Source organism: Theropithecus gelada, chromosome 7a (genome assembly GCF_003255815.1).
Source record: "Theropithecus gelada isolate Dixy chromosome 7a, Tgel_1.0, whole genome shotgun sequence".
NCBI classification, from domain to species: Eukaryota; Metazoa; Chordata; class Mammalia; order Primates; family Cercopithecidae; genus Theropithecus; species Theropithecus gelada.
This window is the reverse complement of record NC_037674.1, coordinates 6900502-6926192: the sequence shown is the minus strand read 5'-3', so window position 1 is coordinate 6926192 and position 25691 is coordinate 6900502. Positions and strand designations below refer to the sequence as shown.

Here is a 25691-nt window from a genome sequence, read left to right as displayed (position 1 = left end):
TTTTTAGTAGAGATGGGGTTTCACCATATTGGCCGGGCTGGTCTCAAACTCCTAATCTCATCATGATCCACCTGCCTCAGCCTCCCAAAGTGCTGGGATTAGAGGCATGAGCCACCGTGCCCGGCTGTTCTTCCATTCTTAGTGACACAAAACAATGGTGCATCTCACAGCTGACAGCATCTCAGACTTGATAACATCTCCCTAGGATTTTAAGTGCACATGAATATGGTCCTGCCTCAGCATCCCTGAGGACCAAGTGCCCACCCTGCTGCAGAAGGCAAGGCTTCCAAGGTTCCATGAGCTGAAGACCCTTGTATGGGCACATCCCAAACATCCACAAAAAGAGAGACAGTAGATTAACTTAGTAATCACACAACACCAAAGGCAAAGGAGATGTGGTATCAATGACGGCTTCAAAAATAGAGGCTATCAAGACTTCCTGAAGGACAGTTTTGAGCCAGGGCTTAAAGGTGAGCAGAAAGACCAACAAAACAATCACATGAAGGTAGCTGCAGTTTCACTCCAGCATGACCGGAGCGCCAGGGACGACATCCTACGGCACATATCAAGGGAGCAGAGTGCAGCCTGAGCTGCATAGCAGGGGTCAACTGTGTCTGTCCCTGACCACCGGTGGATGTGCAGAGCTAGGAAGGCAGTGACCGCCATAACCATCCTTGTTCTCGGAAAGCAGCCTCAGGTGGCCATCCTGACCTTTGGTTCTCCCTGCCTATAAGTGCTTCTGCTTTACGGTGGCATGAAAATGGAACTGGCTGTAGGAGGGTGAGATGAGCTAATGTGTGGCCAGAATCCATCCGGTCAATCGCCACGGAATGAGAGACAGGAAAGAGGAGCTGCAGGGAGGCTCCAGGAGGGCTTGCTCTGTCTCCTTTGCTCAGCCATCTTACTAACTGCTGCTCTTTAAACAGTCAGGGCTATTCTATTTTTCTTCTTAGCATCATTGTGGAACAAATAATGAAAGAGGAACATAGATATTTAACGTTTTTAGATGTCCTCCACATGCCCCTTAACAGCAGGTCAGGAGAATACAAGAGGCCATGGCTGGTTAAGAGTATGGGTTCTCGGCTGGGTGCAGTGGCTCACACCTGTAATCCCAGCACTTTGGGAGGCTCACTTGAGCCTGGGAGTTCAAGACCAGCCTGGGCAGCATGACAAAACCCTGCCTCTACTAAAAATACAAAAACTAGCAGGGCATAGTGGTGCATACCTGTAGTCCCAGCTACTTGGAAGGCTGAGGCACGAGAATTGCTAGAACCTGGGAGGCGGAGGTTGCAGGTTGCAGAGAGTTGAGATCACGCCACTCCTGCCTGAGTGACAGAGCAAGACACTGTCTTGATAAAAAAAAAAAAAAAAAAAAAAGAGGCCAGGTGTGGTGGCTTGCATCTGTAATCCTAACACTTTTGGAGGACGAGGTGGGTGGATCAGTTGAGGTCAGGAGTTCAAAACCAGCCTGACCAACATGGTGAAAACATCTCTCTACTAAAAATACAAAAAATTTAGCTGGGCGTGGTGGTGCATGCCTGTAGTCCCAGCTACTCAGGAGGTTGAGGCAGGAGAATCACCTGAACCCAGGAGGTGGAGGTTGCAGTGAACCAAGATCGCACCACTGCACTCCAGCCTGGGCGACAGAGGGAGACTCTTTTTTTTTTTAAAAAAAAAAAAAAAAAAAGCATGGGCTCAGAGGTTGGATGACCAGCAGCTAAATCGAGGCTCACCTCCCTCTAGCTGTGAGACCCTGGGCAATCTGCTTACTGTCACTCAACCTCAGTTTTAGTAAAACAGGGATGATGACAATACCTACCAACCATACATGACTGTTAGCTTTATTATTTTACCAACATCTTGTAACTCCTGGAGGACCTTCTATGTAACAGCATTCATTGCAACAACACTCTTCAGTTTAAAGGTTGAGTTAAAAAGATTACTTCAAAGTCCCAAGTCAAATAAACTACAACAAACTCACATGAGAAAAATCACAGGGGCAATGCTCTGAGCAAAGGCAAAAGTCTTACCTCACAGGAATAGCTTTAGGCACTGTGCTGATATTATTTATTTGATATTTAGGCTTCTCTGCATGGATAGAGAAAGTTTCAACTCCACTATCAAACTCAGAAGGCTGTGCCAAACTGTGCGATTTCACAAGAGTTTTTGGAGAAATGGGAGTTTTTGACAAGTCAGGTTTATGTGCAGTTTCACTTGGCAGAAGATTGTGATTGAATTTAGGACTTTCAAACTTGCGTTCAAACGGTCGGGCAGAACTTGTATATGGTTTTGGTGTGAATCGATTGTATGCTGGAGTGACCGTTTTCTGAGTCTGTTCAGTTCCATTAACTGGGGCTTTATCTGGAAAACTTTTCTGGGGATAGAAAGCTGGCTGAGCAGTATCTTCTCGGTTTGGTGGTCTGAAAGTTGCTGGCTTATTCTGAGACGGAGGTGGGTCTGGTTTGGACACTAAGGAATTCTGAAAATCCAATGACACTGAATTACCTGAAAAACAAACATAAGCATTTAAAAACCTTTCTGAAAAAAGGTGTAACAGCCCTCTCCCAGCTCAACTTGTCCTGGTGCTGGAGTCGAGGCCCAAGTGTGGGTCGCACAGCCAGAGCCTGACTCCTGAGCCCCGGAGGCTAGGTGTGGTGCTGAGGGATGAGGCCAGCACGGACAGGCGGTACCGTGAGTAGACCCTGCTGCCCTGGAGTCAGGGTCCAGCTGCTAAGATTCCTGGCCTCCAAAGACTGGCACTAGTCTTTGTGAAAACCAGAATGTCCAATAACTATATAATAAGGACACTCACTATTAATTAGAAAAATGTAAAACAAAACCAACCAAAAGCATTAAATACTATTTCACACACACTAGAATGGAAAAACTGAAAAGTTTGATAATGCCAAATGTTGGTTAAGAAGTGGAACCACAGGATTTTTTATGCACCGGCAGAGGCAGTGTAATATAGTACCAACTGAACTCTGTGAAATAATTAAAGACACTACAAGACAAGAGAATTATTAATCCAAATTCCTCATGAACATGGCAATATAATTACCACAGTATGAGAAGAAAAATCATGTGGTCATCTTAATACATGCAGGAAAAACATCTGACCAACTGCTTGCAGCAAACTCTGAATATGGGGAACATCTTAAACACGACAAGGGACATCGACGAAAATCCCACCGCTAACATTCTAAGGGTAAAACATGAAGTCCTGGGCCGGGCGCGGTGGCTCAAGCCTGTAATCCCAGCACTTTGGGAGGCCGAGACGGGTGGATCACGAGGTCAGGAGATCGAGACCATCCTGGCTAACACGGTGAAACCCCGCCTCTACTAAAAAATACAAAAAAAAAAACTAGCCGGGCGAAGTGGCGGGCGCCTGTGGTCCCAGCTACTTGGGAGGCTGAGGCAGGAGAATGGCGTAAACCCGGGAGGCGGAGCTTGCAGTGAGCTGAGATCCGGCCACTGCACTCCAGCCTGGGCGACAGAGCCAGACTCAGTCTCAAAAAAAAACAAAAACAAAAACAAAAACAAAAACAAACAAAAAAAAACCATGAAGTCCTTCCTCCTTAAGATCAGGAACTAGCAAAAGAGGTCCAACTTCACCACTTATGTTTCAGAGTTCATTGGAGGTCCTGGCCAGTGCAATCAGCAAGAAAAGAAAGAAGGCCAGGTGCGGTGGCTCACGCCTGTAATCCCAGCACCTGAGAGACCGAGGTGGGCAGATCATCTGAGGTCAGGAGTTTGTGAACAGCCTGGCCAACATGATGAAACCCTGTCTCTACAAAAAATACAAAAATCAGCTGGGCGTAGTGGTGTACGCCGTAGTCCCAGCTACTCAGGAGGCTGAGGCAGGAGAATCACCTGAACCCAAGACACAGAGGTTGCAGTGAGCTGAGACTGTGCCACTACACTCTAGCCTGGGCGAGAGCAAGGCTGTGTCTCAAAAAAGAGAGAGAGGAAAAAAAAAAAGAAAAAAAGAAAAAGCATAAAGACTGGAAAGTAAGAATTAAAACTGTCTTCATCTGTAAACATGGTCGTGTGTGAAACAAAATCTTAGTAAGTCTCAATCCAGAACTATAACACGTCTGCTTGAAGACTCACAAGTCCTGGGAGGTGCCTCCTAAGGGAATAAGAGAGAAGTCTGTGCTACGAGAATGCCTGTTCACGGCAGAAGAGATAAACACTCTGTGTTACATGCTGAGGGTAAAACGTTACACAGCTCTTAAGATGAATAAGCTGGAGCTGTATGTGATCTACCTGGTATGTAAATGCAAAAGTCAAGGTGCTATGGGATACATTTTCTGTGAAACACCATGGCTTTTCTATTTGGGTGTGTGAAGATGAAACATAACAATACGTTTTACAAACCATCTTTAGATATACTGGCAAACACTACTTCCACAAGATTGAGACTAGCACAAAACAGATTAAAATCTGTTTAGCTAAAAGGCTTGTCCAAAATAATGGTCTTGTAAAAACAGGAGACATACTTTTAACAAAATTCTTAGTTTTTATTGTTCCCAGCCCAAAGGTTTCAATCATGTATTTTTTAATGTAAAAACCATTTTGCCTAGAAACCACCAGAATTTTACTTCTTAAGCATTACTGTGTTATAATGTCTACTTCCGAACTTCCTACCTTCACCATGTGCTCCCTTAGAATGTATGTGGAGAGACGCGCTGGTGACAGGTTGAGATGGCTGGGCGTACTGCGAGGGCAATGGAGGAGGAGGGGGAGTGACCTGGAGGGGTTCATAGCGTTTCTCACCAAATGATCTATCTACACCATCAGCTTCAGGAGGCTTTCCCCTGTTAACAAATGAAGAAAATGCCAACACCTGAAAATGGACTCACATTTACAAAACACGTTCTCATTTCTGCACGTATCTCTTAAGTTAACTAGAAATTTCACAATTTATTCTCGTGAGTATGGGTAGCTACTCTACCGAAATATAAAAACAGATTCAACCATTTATCGGCACAAGAAATGTCCACACACACAAATACTTTAAGAATATTAGTAAAACATCCAGAAGATGGCAACCAAAGGCAGGTGAAATTTTGGGTATATTTTAATATTTAATTGTTATTTACAAAAGATAGTAACATTGACAGATTTAAGAAAGTCTTGCAAATATTCTGAAAACATATCATGGCACAAATTTTCCTGAGACCCTTTTTTTTTTTTTGAGCCAGGGTCTCATTCTGTCGCCCAGAGTGGAGTGCAGTGACGTGATCTCAGTTCACCACAACCTCTGCCTCCTCCCAGGCTCAAGTGACTCTTCTGCCTCAGCCTCCCGAGTAGCTGGCATTACAGGTGCCAGCCACCATGCCTGGCTAATTTTTGTATTTTTAGTAGAGATGGGGTTTCGCCATGTTGGCCAGGCTGGTCTCAAACTCCTGACCTCAAGGGATCTGCCCGCCTCGGCTTCTTAAAGTGCTGGAATTACAGGCATGAGCCATCGCGCCCAGCCCTAGACCCACTTCTGATTTTGTATCTGGCATCTGGCATACTCAGAGCACTACAAAAACAGATGTCGCAGTCTAGGGGTTGGCAAACTTCTTCACTGAAACACCAGAAAGTAAATGTTTCTGGTCTTTTGGTCCATACAGTCTTTGTCACAACTATTCAAACTATGCGGTTATAGCCTCAAAGCAGCCACACACAACGGGCATATCTGTGTTTCAGTAAAACTAAAAAAACTGGAGCTTTTACTTTAAAATTTCCCCTTGAGTTACCAGGTCCATTTTTTGATACTGCTTTATCTTACAAGGTTCATTTAAGTCAAATTGTGCCATGTATGCTTATTTTTTCAGATTGCCAATTGTTAATATGTAACACAAAATTCACACAAATCTTTTTAGAAGACCCGTAATTGCAACATTGCCATCTAAACCTTACTGCTGAATGCCAAAGCCGCACTAGCTTTATGTGCACCCACAATAACATACGCATTTGGAATATCCCGGTCATTTTCATACATTTTCATTGAAGAAGTCTCATGATTGGCTTCTTTATCTTGCTTTCATGAATTTAGACTAAGCCCTTGATGATGACATTAAAATCTGAAAGTGCACATAATGCCAGTGACACAGTGAGGGACACCTTACGGAACAGCCTCACATTAATTGCCAGTCTTACCACTTGACGTTCCTTTTCAAGTAGTCATAGCTAGTGTAAGAGCCAAGAAATCTAGGTGATGGCAAAGCAAGCGCAACGGAAAAATGAAAGAAAATGGTCAATCTAACTAAGTAAATTTGCAGCAAATGGAACTCAAATGTCATTTAAAAATAACCAACATCCACCATTTCACCATAATTTGGTCTATAAAGGAACATATCACTAACTCTCATTTGGCCAAGGAAATTAAAGATAGATAAAACACAGTCACTTAGTTATGCCATCTGCTGGCCCACCCTTCATGTACTTTAACTGGTACTGCAGTGAAGAGCAATGTGTTTGAGCTTTGCTCCTTCTGCACCTCTGTTGCAGCTGCTAATAGTGAGCAAAGAAATTTATCAAATCAAAGAGTGGCGATCAAGGATAATCAGCAGGTTCTGAATAAGTGGGAGTGAAATGTCCTATTAAAGAAAAAAAAAAAAAGGCTGGGCAAAAGAAACACTGCAAGTGAAGACACAGGAAAAAGTAACACAACAGAAGAGCTACACCGAGCCCCTGGGAGGGGAATGGTAAATGGACAGATACAAACATGCCTGGTTTGAAACCTGGCCAGACTTCTCATGTTCCTTTCTAGCAAGACCTTCTGCATCGGCAATCGTAAGCTGGGCCCTGTGGTGGTGGAGTCTTGCTGGTGAAGCTGCATGCTTGATGCTTAGTCTCTCTCTCATCTAATGATGTCTCACAAACACAAAAACAACTGAACATCAGTCTCTTACATTTAGTTCTTTAAAAGCTAAAAACCACCATCATTTATTGAGACCTGGAAGTCTCGCTGAGTGAGCTGAGTCCTGAAAGGTAGATTTGATAACAAAAAATCCCTGGTTGTCCTGAAGAAGTTGACTCAATCTCTGGGCGGAGACATGTGAACAGCCCTGGAGGGACACTGCTCTTCTTGCACTGTCTTAGAATCCTGGAAACTTCCAATTTACTTTGGAGGTGAAATGTCTAAGCTACTGTCTCCTAACCTTTCCAGTTGTAATCCAGCTCTATGGAATTTTAAGACTGGGTTATCTGCTTGCTTGCTGGGGCACGTGTCCTGTGCTAACAAAGATTATTTTCCGTCTCTGATTCTCACCATTTCTGAGGTGTGTTTTTAAGTGAAGCATAAGCACACATCATCTGGAGGAAGAAAATTTTGCCATTCCTGTATTTTACTGAAAGAAATGCCTGAAGGCAGTCTATTTAGGGACAAACAGTAAATGGTTTTGAAATGCAGGACAGAGTCCTATATTTTAAGCTATTTTCCAGTTGATGAAGTTGTACTTATCGGATAAGAGGATGAAAAAGCATTACAAGGGAAAGTTACAGAAACAACTTCCCTCTTAGTTATCTTCCATGACCCTTATTCTCCTTTCCAATTCTCTAACCATTAAATACCTATATAGGAAAATGCAGCACAATTATAGAGTTTCAATTTCACACTACAAAGGAAAAAAAAAGTATACTGGTATCCATCCCAAATTATGCTTTTCTCACTCACAGCAGCAGGGAGTAAAATCAAACTGAGTTCTGAGTAAATTCACAAAGACAGATGTCATCTACTTCACAATATATCCCTGTGAAAACAATGACCAGGTAATACAGGTTCCTTCCAGAGCTGTGTTAATGAAAAGGAGGGTGGTGGATGCACCTAGTACACCATGCCCTGTTTTGAGCTTCATTCACTCAACAATTATTAAGCCCCCACTGTATGCAAGGCAATGTTCTACACCCTGAAGTCATACATCACAAATAAGCTAAGTCTTTTTTCTAGAAAAACAAAGCAAACATGCATTTCAATTGATTCCCTGGCAAAACAACTTGCTTTTTACATCTAAGTATAATCCTTTTTTTTTTGAGACGGAGTCTCACTGTGTTGCCCAGGCTGGAGTGCAGAGGCACGATCTCGGCTCCCTGCAAGCTCCGCCTCCTGGGTTCATGCCATTCTCCTGCTTCAGCCTCCCGAGTAGCTGGGACTACCTACAGGCGCCCACCACCACGCCCAGCTAATTTTTTGTATTTTTAGTAGAGATGGGGTTTCACCGTACTAGCCAGGATGGTCTCAATCTCCTGACCTCATGATCCGCCCGTCTCGGCCTCCCAAAGTGCTGGCATTACAGGCGTGAGCCACTGTGCCTGGCCATATAATCTTTTAAGGTTGTATTCTATTTACCAAGTATGTAAAATGATAAATAAGAGATATCTTTAAACTACACCCATGAGCCTTCTTCTGACAGGAATGAATGTGTTTAACGGTGTTTAATAAAAATAATAACTAAAGGGTACACCCAAAGGTGAGCTCCTAAGGCTCAGTGCCTAGCTTACTTTAGGCTAGATACCATTTAGATGCTACTGTGATAACTGTAAATGGACTCCTGTAACACTGTAAATGTAAACGAATTCCTAATGACAAATCCACATCTGTTTTTGTTCTTGTGGGTTTTTTTCTGGTGAGGTATGAACCCAGCTGTGCACCTGTGTGGGTTTACATTGTGCCTAGCTCACTTCAGTCTAGACATCATCTAGATGCCACAACCCCTTTCTAGTGTTGTGCTAAGGGGTGGTTCACAACACTAGTGCAAGACACGATTTGCATTTAATATAACCCCCATTGCAGCACTCTCAGTTTGCATTTGTATTCTCATAAACTGCTTTCTTCTGTAAACATAAAGCCTTAAATATAGGACAGTGAAAAAAAATGTTTTAAGTCTTCACTTCGAATGATGTCTTAGAAAAAGCAGTGGTAATTAAAATTAGGTTTTAATGTTAGTGGTTTTAAAGTACGTTCTAAAACAATTTCACACAATAGTAAATGACAAATAATTAATTTCCCAAGATAATCCCAAGCCCACGTAACTAATTAAGGAAAAATCTAGGTGCTTTTAATCTAGACACAATACTATGTGAGATGAATTCTAATACGTCAATCTGGCTAGGTACTTCTATGAAGGGATTTTTCAGGTTTTATGTCCCCAGTCAGTTGAGGGGAGATGGTCTTGGGAGGGCCTGGCCTAATCAGTAGAGTCCTCTGAATGAGAATTTAGGCCTTCCGTGATCTCACACTCTGCAGTAGCTCAAAATCTTCCCTTCCTGACCAACTGCCCTCTGAAATACGACTTGCTTAGCCAGCCCCTGTAACTGTGTACATGAATTTCTTTTGACAAATCCACACCTGTTTTTGTTCTTGCGGGTTTTGTTCTGTTGAGGTATGAAGCCTGTGTGGGCTTAGACCCAACTATCAGTACCAAATGCTCTAATCAGTCAGGGTTCAACCAGAGACACAGAACCAGCAGGAGACACAAACCCACACAGGCACAAGAAAGGAGAACAAACTAACACGAAACCCGGGGATGAGCAAACAGAGGGGAGCAGCAAGAACAGGGAAAAGATGACTGGGAGTCAAGAAACTTGGGTTCAGTCCCAGCTCTGCCCTGTCATTTTCCCTCACCTGTAAAACTGGATCAGAAATCTTACAAAAACAAAAAACCTCTTCGGTATTTCCCTCAAACAGGATCCTCCTCACATCTGTTTTTATATTTAAAAAATAAAAACAGAAAAGAAAAAGAACCAGCATGAGGTCATTATGTGTGTGTACAGAAGACTGATGATTACCCAGCAATGAGGGTCCTCGTAGCTGACACTGTCTTCCGTCAAAGCCCTGTGATGTCAGCATCTTTGTGAATGCAAAAACTGTGTACATCTAACAGCAGACTTTAAAAGCAAAACACACATCCCAGAACTAAAAAACCATGTACAATGCTGAAGCACTAGAGCCTACAGAAATCATGTATTACATTTAAACTATTTTTCTTCAAAATATATTGAACTGCACGAGATTAATATGCTGCATCTTGTTTTTTAAAAGCCAGGTGAAAGAGCTTACTTTGAAGAATAACTAGAAAAATTTGATTGATTCTGAGAATGAGCTGGCTTTGCAGGCTCGGAGAGATGGCTGGCAGCAACGTGTGCAGGAGGCTTATTCTCAAAACTTCTTCGGTCAAAGTATGAGAGCTGTTTTCGATAATATTCTTCATCTTCTTCAGGGTCATAATGATTTGACCGAACGATATCTTCAGGTGGCTTCAGTTGAGGCTTTTGAGGTTCTGGGATCCTAACAGATAATGAATGACAAATGGAACACCTTTTTAGATATTAATGTTATGAAGGAAGTAGAGTACGTAAGTCTTACCTCGACCAAAAGGTCAATAATTACTAACTGCTGTGATTACTGAGGATCTGAGCAGTCCAACAGTTAGAATAGATATTTCAAATCCCATGTCCTCACAGAGTATACTCAAAAGGCAGCCCCCTTCTGGCTCATGAGTCCTTTAACACAATTTAATAAGCTAAACGATTATATGATTAGGGGACAGCAGTTTAGAAGTAGTTACTCAGAAAGACAAAGGGGAATGCAACCAAGACAGTGAGCATCTTGAGAAGTACATATATGAAGGTCAAGAACAGTAAATGATAGACTTTAAGAACTTTCACAGGGATTTTTAAGAACTCAGTCCAGGATCTCAATGATTCTCATATGAACGAATAACTCTATATGGTCTAAAGTTCTAGAAGGCATAGAAAGCAGATGAGGAAGAAAGCAAGTCACTAAGGAAATGCATATTAGACAGCTCTCTTCTTTACGATAAGTGCAAACATATATTCCGGCAAAAAAAAAAAAAAAAAAAAATCAGAAGAACTATTCAAATCTAATCTGTCACTTATTGGCAGTGCAATGAGGCCATGGGAAACAGCTCAGGCTGAGGAGCAGCGGGCCAGGTTTCTCTTCCAGCTCTAAGAAGTCTTGTAAGCTACTTAACCCCTCTCAGCCTCAGTCTCTCTCTCTCTACGATGCAGAACACCACTGTCACCTCATTATGCTGATGTGTTTAGCACAAGGGCAAGCACCTGATGCATGCTCACTGAATGATTTAGTTATCTTAACCAATCTGAGTCTGTTTCCTCACCACTGGAAACTAAGAGGTCACGTGTTGAAAAGCACTTTTAAAACTAAAAAACATAATACAAATGTCAGAGCTTAAAAATGTTTATTTAATCATCTGCTTGGAGACTATCCTTCCGAAAGTTTGCTAAAGGTATAAAGATTTGTCAGAAAAGGCATAATAAAGTTCTACTTTTTTTTTTTTTCCTTAGAATCACTGTGTAGGAGAGCTGATAGTTTTTATTTAAGGACAAACTCCTCCTATTCACACCTCTCCTCTACTAACACAGTAAAAGGTTTTCTCATTGACTAAGAGGGATAAATTCCTGGTCAGTTCTATGCCACAAAGAGCACAAAGTGCACTCACCTGTATAGAGTTTTGTCATGTTCACTGAATTGATTCTGAGAAGTGGGTTTGGGACCAATGATGGGAGCACCTGAAGGTTTAGATGCTACTTCTGGAGGCTGTTTAGGAGAAAAAAAAAAAGACAAATATGCCTAAGGAACAGATAATTACAGAACAGATATCATGTAATGGGGGAGGGGAGAGCTAAGAATCCTTCTAAACCATGTGCCTATGCATCCAAGGCAGGAAAGACATATTTACCTTAAAAGTGGCAGTGTCATTTACATCCTTCTTGGTCTCTAAGGATGCAGATCTTTTGTTTTCAAACATCTTAACTCTGGTGAGTACAGACTGTGGCTTCATTGCTGGATCTTCCTCTTCTTCGGTTTGAGTTGGGGGTGGAGGCAGCGGTTTGGTATTTGAAGGCAGAGCTTCTGGCTTATGCTGAGATGAAGGTATCAGCGGAGGGACAGCTGCAGCACCATGGAGAGGCTCAAAATGACCTGCTCTAGAGGTAAATCCTTGGGGTGGGACTTGCTCGTAACTGCGTGAATATTGCTCAAAATACTGCTTGGGCTCTGCGGGCTTGGGCCCTGCTGAAGGGTAGGGCTGGGTTTCCGGCCTGTGTCTACCATGCGTATCATACCCAGGAGCTGGCTGCTCTTCCTGCCGCAGGGCAGACGCTCTAGGTGCCTGTTCGTAACGTGGTCTGCTGTCATAGGACAGAGGGGCTGGCTCTTCAAAACGTGGAAAGTACCCGCGTTCTGAGGACTCTTCGGGATGCTGTCTGGAGTCAAGGCCTCGAGAGTGCTGATTATCAAAAGGTGGCCGAGATGGGTAGGGCTGTTTGTCGTCATAATATGACCACTGTTCTTCATACATGGGGACGCGATCTTCGTATCGCAGACGATGTTCATAGTTTCGAGAAAACTGGTCCGTATAGCTTGAGGACTCGTATCTGTACGTGGGCTGCTCGAGGTCTCTGCTGGCTTGTTTCTCTACGTATGGGAGTTGGGGTTCATAGGTCAGATTAGGCTCTTTGTCTGGCCTGTGCCCTGGGTGACCAACGGCTGGCTGTTTCAAAACATGGTTTTGTCTCATCATTTCCTCGGGATATGGATCCTTTCTGTACACCTGTATAAAAAATTCACATTTAAGGACAAAGTCTTGTTTTTAATTTTAGTCTATTTTATTAGACTATGATTAAATATTAAACTATGATTTAATATGTGAAAATGGTACGTTTTACCATTTATTATCAGGATAGACAAGATTAGTGGAAAATGCTGGTTTAAGTGAAAGCTCAAAATTTATAATGCAGGTAGGGGCTTTTATGTTTCAGCATGTACTAAACAGTGAGTTAAGATAAATATTAAATTTAGTAGAAAATTAATGCACTAAACTGTTGATTACACTTCATTTTGACACTGAAAAATCCTAAAGAAAATTTATGGGCATCATAATCTGTGTTAACATAAATATGTTTATGATGGGTTTCGATTACGTATTAAGGAATTCTGGAAGATACTGAAAGCCAAAAATAAAAATAATAAACAATAAGCACAAATCTCAATTAAAAGGCCTGTTTTCAAATAATCAGTATACCAATGGAAGCCATGCAAACTACAAAACTGAAATGATTTGTATTGATTTGAAAGCATTACAGTGTACAAGCCCGCAGTAAAAAAGCAAAAGAAACACTTAAAGGGCAAAGCAAAAATGATCATGTGCCAGATTGATGGAGAGCAACAAATGAGTGCAACACCGCAGCACAGGTACCTTTGTTGGATCTACATGCGACGACAATGATGGTTCTTGATCTCTTAGCATTATGTGAGCTGCCTCAGTACTTGGTGTTCTTAAAGAATCAGCTTGTGGTGAGTAAGTGGTGGAAGGAGCTGGGGTGGGCTCCTCCAGTCTGACATTAGTTAAATTTACATTATGATTAACAGCAGAGGTTGATGATGCTGGGTTTGTTTCAGGCGAAAGGTAAGGGACTGGAGATGAAGCTTCTGCTTTCTGTGAAGTGTTTAAAATATTTTAAATACAGTGTTTCTGTTTACTGCTAACTTCCCACTTCAATTTATAGTGATTGGTAGACATACATTTTAAGTGTGCTGAATAACAAAACTATGACCTCATGTCCTAAACTTTCCAGAAAAAAAAAAAAAAAAAAAATCCAGTACATTGCTGTGTTAAGACAAACACACAAAATTTAGAATTAAGTCCTTGGTACTCTCAAATTGAAATTGAAGATTAATTCTTAATCTGGAGAAAGGACAACATATATATTTTTAACTCAATCACCACATTCTAAAATTTAATAATGCACCTCTATCTACAAAACGTTGAATGTTTGCTGCTTACCTGTTGAGAGGCTGGCTTAAATCCAGGGGAGTCTATTCTATGAATTGGTTGTGGCTGCGCTTGTGGTGAGTAAGGAGGATATGTTTGGTTTTCATGATGCATTCCAGAGGAGTCCTCTCTTACAGGCTCAGAGGACCGTGTAATGGCAGACTCCGGTGGAGTCCCAACCTCATCATTAAGAGTTTCATCTAGTTCTTGATCAGTGTAGGCCCCGCCTTCTGTGTCTGTGTCTTCATAGTCAGAAGTGTGTCTACTGTCCGTGCTATACATTGAGTATTCACTACCTGGAGCTGACAGGTAGGACAGACGATCATCATGCAAATCAAGGTCATCACTTGTAGCACCATCCGCCTGGGTCAAATAAAAGTAAATTACAAATTTTATTCAGTAGTTCTTTAAGAGATGGCCTTTATCGTATAAGGGAGATTGAAAAGGATATCTTTCTCTGGAGAAGACACATCTACTTCTTGAAACTTCTGGTAAGGAAAAGTCAAGAAGATTGCACAAGCACACACACAGACACACAGAGCACCCCTTGAGATCTGAAGAGCATGGATGAAGGAAACAGTGGCTGGTAAGCCAGGACAAAGTCAGACTCCAGGGCCCAGCCCTGGAAGACGACGAAGAAACCCTGACACTGCTCAGATTTATAAAACCTACTGACTAGCTCTTCAGCCCTTTTAAGCAAGGGGAAGAGGGAGAATTACCAAACTAAGCTCACAGAAACAAGGACACACTGACAGAACAGCACATGGGAGAATACCTATGAAACAAACCCAACAGTTCAAAAGTTGAACAAGAGCTAATATATTTATGTTTAGGAAACAACTGATATGGTTTGCATTCGTGTTCCCACCCAAATCTCATGTTGAATTGTAATCCCCAGTGTTGGGGGAAGGGCCTGGTGGGAGGTGACTGGATCATGGGGGTGGTTTCTAATGGTTTAGCATCATCTCCCTCACACTGTCTTGTGGTAGAATTCTCCCAAGATGTTTTTTTAAGTGGGCAGCACCTCCCCCACTCTCTTCCTCCTGCTCCAGTCATGTAAGACGTGCTTCCTTCCCCTTCCACCATGACTGCAAGTTGCCTGAGGCCTCCCCAGAAGCAGGAGCCTGTACAGCCCGCAGAACTGTGAGCCAATTAAACCTTTTCTTTATAAATGACCCAGTCTCAGGTGGTTCTTTATCGCAGTGTGAGAATGGACTAATACAGTAAATTGGTACCAGAGAAGTAGGACATTGCCAAAAAGATATCTGAAAATGTGGAAGCAGCTTTGGAACTGGGTAATGGGCAGAGGTTGAGACAGTTTGGAGGGCTCAAAAGAAGACAGAAAAATGAGGGAAAGTTTGGAATTTCCTAGAGACTTGTAGAAATGTTTTGACCAAAATGCTGATAGTGATATGGACAATAAAGTTCAGGCTGTGGAAGTCTCAGACAGAGAAGAAGAACTTACTGGGAACCGGAGTAAAGGTCATTAATTCTTGCTATGCTTTAGCAAAGAGACTGGTGGCACTGTGCCCCTGCTCTAGTGATCTGTGGAACTTTGAACTTGAGACAGATGATTTAGGGTATCTGGTGGAAGAAATTTCTAAACAGCAAAGCATTCAAGAAGCGACCTGGCTGCTTCTAACAGCATGTGTTCATATGTATGCACAAAGAGATTATCTGAAACTAGAACTCATATTTAAAAGGGAAGCAGAACATAAAAGTTTGGAAAATTTGTAGCCTGGCCATGTGGTAAAAAATAAAAACCAATTTTCTGGGGAGGAATTCAAGCTGGCTGCAGAAATTTGCTAAGTAAGGAGGGACAGAATGTTAACAGCCAAGACAATGGGGGAAAATGTCTCCAGGGCATTTCGGAGACCTTTGTGGCAGCCCCTCCCATCTCAAGCCCGGAGGCCTAGAAGGGAAAAATGGTTGTGTGAGCCAGGCCCGGCCCTGCTGCTCTGTGCAGCCTCAGCACATGGTGCTCTGCATTATGGCTGCTCTAGCTCCAGACATGGTCAAAAGGGGCCAAGTTACAGCTAAGGCTGTTGCTTCAGAGGGTGCAAGCCCTAAGCCTTGGCAGCTTCCACATGGTGCTAAGTCTGTGGATGTACAGAGGCAGACAGTAGAGGCTTGGGAGCCTCTGCCTAGATTTCAGAGATGTATGGAAATGCCTGGATGTCCAGGCAGAAGTCTGCTGCAGGAGTAGAGCCCTCATGGAGAACCTCTAGGGCACTGTGGAAGGAAAACGTGGGGTTGGAGCCCCCACACAGAGTCCCCACTGGGGCACTGCCTAGTGGAGCTGTGAGAAGAGGGCCATTGTCCTCCAGACCCTGAAAGGTAGGTCTGCCAACAGCATGCACCATGCACCTGGAAAAGCCACAGGCACTCAATGCCAGTCCATGAAAGCAGCTACAGAGGTTGTGCCCTGCGTGGCTTCAAAGGCCTTGGAGGCCCACCCCTTGCATCAGTGTAGCCTGGGTGTGAGCTGAGGAGTCAAAGGAGATTATTTTAGAGCTTTAAGATTTGATGACTAATCTACTTACTTTTGGAATTGCATGGGGACTGGAGGCCCTTCGTTTTGGCAGATTTCTCCCTTTTCAAAAGGGAGTATTTACCCAATGCTTATATCCCCTTTGTCTCTTGGAAGTAACTAACTTGTTTTTGATTTTACAGGCTCCTAGGTAGAAGGGAGTAGCCTTGTCTCAGATGAGACTTTCAACTTTTGAGTTAATGCTGAAATGAGTTAAGACTTTGGGGCACTGTTGGGAAGGCACCATTCTATTTTGCAAAGTGAGGAGGACATGAAATTTGGGAGGGACCAGCGACAGAATGATATGGTTTGGATTTGTGTCCCCAGCCCAATCTCATGTTGAATTATAATTCCCAGTGTTGGAGTGGGGCCTGGTAGGGGATGATTGGATCATGAGGGCAGTTTCTAATGGTTTAGCACCACCCCCTAGTGCTATCTTGTGATAAGAGTTCTCCCAAGATCTGTCTGTTTAAAAGTGTGCAGCACTCCCCGCTTCTCTCTCTTCCTCCTGCTCCAACCATGTAATTAAGATATGCTTGTTTCCCCTTCACTGTCTGCCATAAGTTTCCTGAGGCCTCCCCAGAAGCAGAAGCCTGTACAGCCCACAGAATTGTGAGCCAATTAAATCTCTTTTCTTTATAAATTACCCAGTCTCAGGTAGTTCTTTACAGCAGTTCAAGAGTAGACTAAAACAACCTGTTAAACATTTGGCCCTTAAAGCTGTTATGAAACACAATGGAAATCATCACCTACGTGGTGGTTGCCACATTAAGAAGAAATTCTTTATTATTTTTCACAGAAGCAGTATCCAACGGATGGAGAGGGAAAAATACAGTAATGCTTTTCTTTTGTAAGTAATTAAGAACTCAGTTTCTAATAGTTTATGTTGATTGTCTTCTGAGTAGATCAGAAAGAAAGTGAGAAGTATTTGAGGGAAAGGAAGCTACAGAGTTGCAATCAACAGGTTATCACTGGACACTAATGTGACACTAGTACCTGGATTAAAAAGAACACTCCCTGAAGACCCTGCCTAGACAATGTGCTCAGTCATGACAGCTGAAGGATCTGGAATCCAGAAATCAGAAAGTATTTCTTCCACTTCAGTATGGACCGAAGGACAAACATAAGACTCTTGTCCTCCAGGAAGATGTATTGCTATTAACTAGCAGGTTTGGTGTGGCTCTGCACATCTGCTGTGCCAGAAGCATGGTCTTGGGAGTCAAGCTGCCTGAATGGAGCTTTCCATGCAGTCCCCAAGCTTGGCTTGTTAAGACTCTGACCTTGAGCACGACCTTCCTGATAAGAAAGACTAGGGTGTGTCAGGTCTCCCCATGCTCCGGTTTTCGAGAGAGTATCTGCCAGGCTGGGCTGGGGAGAGTGGGAATCCAGGGGTCTATCCTGTTAGAGCACAATCTCTCTGAACAAGTCTCAATGGCTTCTAAACTCGGTAACAACTGTTGCAGAAGAAAAGTCTTCTTGCTATCTACTCTAATCTTTAACTTGCCAGGGTTCTGAATACTATAATCCAGTAGCCACTCAAGGAAATATTGAAAGTCTGGGCAAAAATAACTTAGAACTAATCAATCCACTTAGTTTTTGCAGCTGGTTTGAAATGCATATGTGAACAAGAACGATGAGTTGCTTTGAACTAGGAAATATGTTAAGAAAGCCTCAGGATGACTTTTCCTGGTTTAGCAGGGAACATATAAGACTGTGTTAGATCTTGTAAAAAGGAACTCTTTCTAGCAATTAGGTCAAAATAGTTGGTTCAGGAAAGTCAATGTGAAATGAAGTGGTTTTAGTTTAAGAATCTATTCTATGAAATATACTTGAAAAGAAGGGGACAGGAAGATAAGCTTTAAGTTATAACAATGTTTTCTGCCTTACAAAATGCATCAGCTTAGCCTGATAATAACCTGTTTTTCCTCACATAAAAAGCTATAAAATTGGACCTTTATTTTAAAACCAAGCAAAGAAAGCAGATAAGAATATCACTAAAAGAAATTATAAAAAATTAAGATTTGTGGATTTTAAAAAAGCCTCTCAGGTAGTAGACATGTATACTTTGTGCATTTTGGGAAAACATTTATAGACTAGTTTCATTTTACGAATTCACTAGTGCAAGCTATTAACATTGGACCTGACAAAGGATGTTAATAGAATTGTGTTGCTATAGAAGATCAGTATGAAGACGACTACAATCCTCAAGTGCTGCAAAAGTAGAAATTAGTAATAGCGTGTTCCTGTCAAGTGGTGTGGTTTGTTTCCACCTTCATTTTCCTATCAAGTTCCAGATGACGTTATTCAGAGTGGTCTTAGGCTCTTATATACGTGGTCCATCCCCCAGACTGGTTCACAAAGAGAAAAACCATAGTTCTGACACCTTACTATAGGTGAGAACAATAGACACTGCCTCTCAGTGTCAATACCTCTCCTTGCAGAGGCTGTGTATGTCTGGGTAGGGACACGGGGGGTCCTAAGCATGCAGCATGCACTCTCAGAGCCATCTGTAGCCACAGCCAGGCAGAGGAAGAGAGGGACCATGCGGGGGCAAAACACAACAAAAACCAAACCAACAAGAAGTACAAAAAACAAAATAAAAACCAGAGATATTCTCAATCTTCCCTAATAACCAAAACTTATTGCACTGATCTGAAAAAGGTAAAAGACATTTAAAAAAAAAAAAAAAGCTTCCTTCAATGGTGTACTAGGAGGAAATGATTAACTCTCCAGACAAAATAAATAGACCTTCCCATCAAAGATTGCTATAAAACCAGAAAGACTGACAATAGAAAGTAGTTGTTTTAAAGCTGGCCATTTGGATATATAGAAAACAAAATTCAAAGCCAGGAAGGATCTAGTACTTTGTTCAATATCTCCCAGTATGTTGTAAGAATGTTAATAGGTGTTGAGTGAAAAATAAATGTGAGGAAATGCATGTAGTGGGCTTTTTAACTTTAAGATGTCTCAGAGCCTTTCAATGCCAGTGGGTACCAGGATACTCCTGAAGGGGTCTAGGGTTTATTTCCCACCTGCTGCTTGCCTTCACAGTGCCTTCTCTCTCAGAGCAAGTCCTGAATTGAGAATGCTGAGGACAGCACTTTGGGAGATGCTCATCTAGGCCTCCAAATCCCCTCATTTTCAGAGGAGGAAACTGAAGCCAGGCTCAAAGTCGTCATTCATAGCCAGACAGGGGCAGCATCAGAACTCAACCTGCTCTTCATTATAATTTGAGATTCTTTAGGAGACAATCCTACTGTAGTGGTAATTCAACAGGTGAGAAAATTTAAGAATTCTCTTACCATCAGAAACAACTTTCATAACCCCTACACACAAATTATAAAAACCTAAAAGCTAACTTTCCCTAAATTTCTCCAAAATGTTGATCTAATTAGAAAGCACTGGTACCTCAAAAGCATCTCTGATTAGTTACATGGTTTACTGAACAAGTCAAAAACGTAACAGGAAATGTCTTACCTTTCCCTCAGAAACCCACACCAGCTGGTTTTGCTGCTGTTGAATTGCTTCTTTCAGTGCACCATACCAACCATCATTCATTGAATTTAAGTTAATTGTAGCTGAAAATAAATTAACGATGTAGTTTTATGGTTAGAGCACTGCCAAAAGTCAGAATTATTCAACCCTGCTTACCGCTAAATCGTCATTACTGAAAGATGGTATCTGAGGATGCAAACATCTGAAATTTCTATTTTGCTACTGTATATTTTCTTTTAACCAAACAGCAGCTGTTAACACAACAGGAAACTTTCCAAGAAAAGAATGTGTAAGTTTTAGTATTTGAACACTGCAACATTTTGGCCTACTTAATGTTGCCCAGGCATTGTAAGCTGAAAGAAGGCCTTTATTAACATACTCACTTGTAAAAAGATGGTGATTATTTTTACGAAGTTTATGAGATCGCTCATATAACTTCCTGGCACTTTTCCGAGATTCTGGACATAACCTCATTCTCATTGTTTTTACTCCTTGCTTAGAATCAGGATTAAGAAATACAACAATTGGATACCACTGGGCATAGTTAAGACGATCAACTGCATTTGGTGTTACATCTAATAAAGCATGTTTGTCCTAGAAAAAGAAAGCAAAATATGTACAAAGACACAAGACATCATTAATTAAGAATCATCACATTCAGTTGGGTGTGGTGGCTCACGCTATGCCTATAATCCTAGCGCTTCGGGAGGTCGAGGTGGGTGAATCACTTGAGGCCAGGAGTTCGAGACCAGCCTGGGCAGTATGGAGAAACCCTGTTTCTACTAAAAATACAAAAACTAGCAAAGCACGGTGGTGCACGCCTGTAATCCCAGCTACTTCAGAGGCTGAGGCACAAGAATCGCTTGAACCTGAGAGGTGGAGGCTACAGTGAGCCGAGATCACGCCACTGCAGTCCAGCCTGGGTGACAGAGCAAGACCCTACCTCAAAAACAAAAACAAACAAAATTTCAGTGGTAACGGATCTTTAATTGTATTCTAATGTCTCAAGAGCACATATTAAAAAACTAATTTTAAATTAATTCAATTCCATTTCTAGCCAAATTTCTAAAAACCTTTCTATGAAGTTCACTTTTAAGACTTAGCCCTAACACCGCCATCTGACAGTATTATCCATGTGCAGTTAGAAAAAAATAAGTTTAAGAATTTAATGTTCCTGACATTCCTTATGAATGTAAATATCAAACTACAACTTGAATTGTACTGATGTAATATATAAGCAGTCTGTTAATTACATCTAAACATCATACACTTGTTTTCTGGTAATGAAAAATCATCTTCTGATGCCTACAGTAACTATTCCCTTGAAAGTAATTATTATAATGCTTTTCAGTAAGGGCTTAATTTTCTTATAGTATGTCAGTAATAGTCTTAGAAAAACTACCTTCTACTTTCAAATTAACCAAATCCCATCCCACTCAAAACCACAATAACATAATGAAATAGGCCAAATTTTAATAACTTACTTGATCTATGATTTGCTTTATTGTATGCAGGCGAATAATGCCAGAGCTACGTTGGTCAGTTCCAGCGTCTCGTGGTTCACTCTCTATTCATTATGTCAGGACAAAAATAAGACATCAAATTTTCATTGGTTAGATCAGAGTTTCTCAACTGCTGGCCACCACTGATATGCCGGGCTGGACAGTACTTTGTTTGTGGAAACTGTCTTATGCATGCAGTACTTAAAGTAAGTTTTAATATGCACACTTCTCTTTTTTTTTTTCACTATTTTTCCAACTACTTTAATAGTCTGGAAAAAAATTAGCCATTAAAGAAGAAAAAATATATAGGAATGCACATTGTTTTCTTTTGCCTGGGGCTCTAACATGGCTCAACACGGCACTACCTCCCACCCCTTTTCACACTGTGACATCCAGAGAAAATATTACTTGTATGGCACACTGAGATAAACTGAGGAGGCTGCTCCTTTGCCAAGCTCTAAACAGCCACTACTGGCTGAAGAGGTCAATACCTTGGCATGTCCATCAACCATCAGTAATGGTGCTATAGCAGATTGCCTAGGGAGTTCTGGGTTAGAGACCTTAGTTACATCAGTAGAAGGGGAACCTAGGGGCAGGGAGTTGTTCATCTGTAACTGTGAGACAACCTATGGCTTCATCCTGGCAACCTGTCTTCACTGGTGTATAATGTGCCAAATGCAGCTTGGACTGGTTTCCAACCACCATCTCAGAGCACAGCAACGTTTGTGACTGTGGTCACAAGGAAAGTTTGAAAGGAAAGGAAGAGCTTTGGTGTTTCAGAGATCAGACAAAGGCAGAGATCTGGAAAGACAAGTCACACTGATGGTCAAGATAAATGGTTTTAGAGAATGAGACTACCATAAGACAAAGCACCATGGGCAAGCAGGGCAGAATTTCAAATCTAGTGAACACTGGAGAATTAAGAAGAAAGACCAACTGGGAGTTCTGGCTGGAAAAAAAATGTGACTAACTCCTCAATTCAAAAGACTGTCATTAGATTCAAAGAAGATATACAACTAAGCTACCTGAACTCCTCTTTGTGGAGTAAACCTGATTAAACCAATGTATTACCCTTTAAGGCAGAGCTTTGTAAGTCATCACACTTGCTTTTCCCAAATCTAAAAATCCTACATTTGGTTATGGATAAGGGTCACCACCAACTTCTTCAGGTGAAATGTCATCTACAGATAACTTAGCCAGGCGCAGTGGGAGGTGCCTGTAATCCCAGCCACTAGGGGAGGCTGAGACAGGAGAATCGCTTGAACCCAGAAGGCAGAGGTTGCAGTGAGCTGAGATCACATCAGTGCACTCCAACCTGGGCAACAGAGTAAGACCTTGTCTCAAACAAAACAAAATAAAACAAAACCTCTTCTGAATAAACTAAAAAGATAAAAATAAACATTTTCTAACTTGCTCAGCTTTTACTCAAATCATTTGTCTGCAAATTTTCTGATGTTCAGAAAATAAATATCCTTATTCAATTTAATTGGCAATCAAATGAAAAGCAATGTATTAAAGAAAAGATGATGTTCTGATTCTTTAAATTAACACTGTGCAGTTTAAAGATGTTACTGAGGGTCAGCTGGGCGCGGTGGCTCACACCTGTAATCCCAGCACTTTGGGAGGCCGAGGCGGGCAGATCACGAGGTCAGGAGATTGAGACCGTCCTGGCTAACACGGTGAAACCCCGTCTCTACTTTAAAAAAAAAAAAATAATTAGCTGGGCATGGTGGCAGGTGCCTGTAGTCCCAGCTACTCGGGAGGCAGAGGCAGGAGAATGGCGTGAACCCAGGAGGTAGAGCTTGCAGTGAGCTGAGATTGCGCCACTGCACTCCGGCCTAGGCGACAGAGCAAGACTCCATCTCAAGAAAAAAAACAAAAAAAAACAAAAAAAAAACTTACTGAGGGTCATATAGTGCCAGTGGGAACAAAATCCCCAGCACAAGTCTCTGGAAAGCAGGAACTTCATCATAATTATGGGAACAGCTACAAAGGATTTAAATCCTTTGGGAAACAAAGCAGGGCATAAACACGCAAACAAAATATGGACAGATATCTGTATCTTTTGTAATAGTAATATAAATTTGAAACAAACGATATAAAAAAAGGCTAAATGAACCAAAAATTGCAGAATAATAAAATGAAAATATGCCACTACCTATGAAAAAGGAAAATAGGATATAAACTTTTCTAAACAGTATAAATAAAACTTTGCCAAAATATGCTTAAAAGAGTGGAAAAAATACAATGGAATAAAATATACGGTGGTGATATGTGTAAAAATTAATTTTCCAACTTTTCGAAACAGAGAATGGCACTTTTATAGTTACAAAAACAGTTTAAAAATAAAACAAAACCGGGTGCAGTGGCTCATACCGGTAATCCCAGCACTTGGGGAGGCCAAGGTCAGAGATCACTTGAGCCCAAGAGCTCACGGTCAGCCTAGACAACATAGGAAGACCCCGTTTCTACAAAAATAATAATAATAATAATAATAATAATAATAATAATAATAATAAACTAGCTAGGCGTGTTGGCACACGCCTGTAGTCCTAGCTGCTTGGAAGGTTGAGGTGGGTGGATTGCTTGAACCCATGAGTTTGGGACTACAGTGAGCAATGATCTAACCACTGCACTCCAGCCTGGGCAAGAGTGAGGCTCTGTCTCTAAAAAAATAAAGTAAATAAAACAAGGATCTGTAAGCAAAACGTATCTGGCAAACAAAGCACTGCAACCTCAATACTTATACTTACTATCTTGTTATAAATGTCTGCAATAATAACAGCTGATAACAGTAGCACTGTTTTATTACCCTTTTCAACTATTTGTGTATTTGTCAGTTTAATGACTCTAAGAGCTGGAATGGAGCAAGAAAGGGTCGTGGTCAAAGCCGAGTCTTGTCACTCGTTCACTGAGGGTCACCAGGAAATTTAGACTGAAGAAACTGGTAAGGATCCACACAATCACCATCCAAGTCTCAGGCTGCTCAACTGTAACATGGCTCCTTACCTCAGAGCATGACTGTGAGGATTCCACGACATTGTATGTTACCCAATTTTCATATGAAGCCAAGAGTTTCCTAAACAGTGATTTTTTCTCATTAAAAGAATTGGTGGAACAAGGACATGGTCACTGGGGTTTTCTCACCAAATTAAAAGAATGGGATAAACTGCAATTTTTCACTGACAAAAAGTCTTATTTTTATTGAGTGAATCAGAACTCACTCACTTTAGAGGTGTAACTCCCAACCTCATTTAAGTTAGCCCTGAAGCTACTTACTTGCAATTTGATAAATATCTGGTTCTTCTCTAGCCAGCTTTTCTCTGGCAACATCAGCTATTGGTCCAAAAATGGTTACAGGCCTCAGAAATCCAGCTGGAAAGAAATTCACACGAAAAACAGCATATTTTATACCTTTTCTTTCTTAAACATATTGACGTTAAAGGGTATTAGGTTAGTCTGTAGAAAATAAACTACCTTCTCGAAGAACCACTCTTTCATAAGCTGGAAACTTTGTTTGAACAGGCTGAGCAGACAAATCCTCTCTGCTCTTTCGAAGATTTCTCTTGGAGCTGCGAAGACCTCGGAATCTCCAGAAGTCGGCGCGGTCTCCGCCTGCTGTCTTTGGAAGTGTGTACTGTACACTGGCCAGCTGCTCAGCTCTACACAGGAAAGGAGAAAATTAAAGGAAGGGCATTCAAAATGCAAAATGGAAAAAGACCCACAATGAAATGAAATGTACAATACTGGATAGAAGTTCACATGCAGTTTAAATCTTAATGGTTATAATAAAGAGGAGTTTGTAAAGCTAAGCCAGTTATAGATATGAATACAATGAAAAATAATTCTTTACATTACCAAAATTTCCCAGTGGGACTGAAATTATCTATCATCATTTACTTGATTCACTCTACGAGAAGTATCCAAGCATTCCTACCTGTTCTTATTAGGGATGATGCCGCGTTCTACCTCCTTATGATTTTTGCCAATTCGAATAGCAAGCCAGGAGCCCAGTTTTCCATTGTACAAGGTGTCCACAACACGGAACACCTCTCCTTTGTTAAAACTAAGTCCATAGGGAGATTCCTTTTCATATTCAAAATGGGTTCTAATATAGAAAGAATCTCCTACATCTGATTCCACAATGCGACGATAAACTAAAAGGAATAAAAACAAACACATTATCAATATTTAGTGGGATAACAATCTCAAAGAGTATATTATGTAAAGATGCTATGATAATATCAACAACAGTATCCAACAAATTCTTACTACGTGCCGGGTACTGTATTAAGTATTTTATTTCATGTATTCATCACTGTAAGAACTGAAACTCTAAGTATGTCCATTTTG

General features: G+C 41.5%; 1 protein-coding gene across 5 annotated transcripts in view; it reads right to left on the bottom strand.

Annotated features, from left to right (window-relative positions):
* The window catches only part of TJP1 (tight junction protein 1), a 274011-nt gene that overhangs the window by 6007 nt on the left and 242313 nt on the right, over positions 1-25691 (bottom strand). For 4 of the 5 annotated variants that reach the window (XM_025389949.1, XM_025389950.1, XM_025389952.1 and 1 more), the window contains 13 exons: positions 25276-25495; positions 24816-25000; positions 24618-24713; positions 21321-21403; positions 20220-20430; positions 19819-19919; positions 13824-14174; positions 13236-13475; positions 11718-12590; positions 11478-11575; positions 10055-10282; positions 4651-4820; positions 2031-2505 (listed from right to left, as the gene is read on the bottom strand). In XM_025389949.1, coding sequence (XP_025245734.1) covers positions 2031-2505; positions 4651-4820; positions 10055-10282; positions 11478-11575; positions 11718-12590; positions 13236-13475; positions 13824-14174; positions 19819-19919; positions 20220-20430; positions 21321-21403; positions 24618-24713; positions 24816-25000; positions 25276-25495 — 3331 coding nt within the window. The remainder of the gene's footprint in view (positions 1-2030; positions 2506-4650; positions 4821-10054; positions 10283-11477; positions 11576-11717; positions 12591-13235; positions 13476-13823; positions 14175-19818; positions 19920-20219; positions 20431-21320; positions 21404-24617; positions 24714-24815; positions 25001-25275; positions 25496-25691) is intronic. The other variant, XM_025389953.1, reaches the window with a different exon arrangement.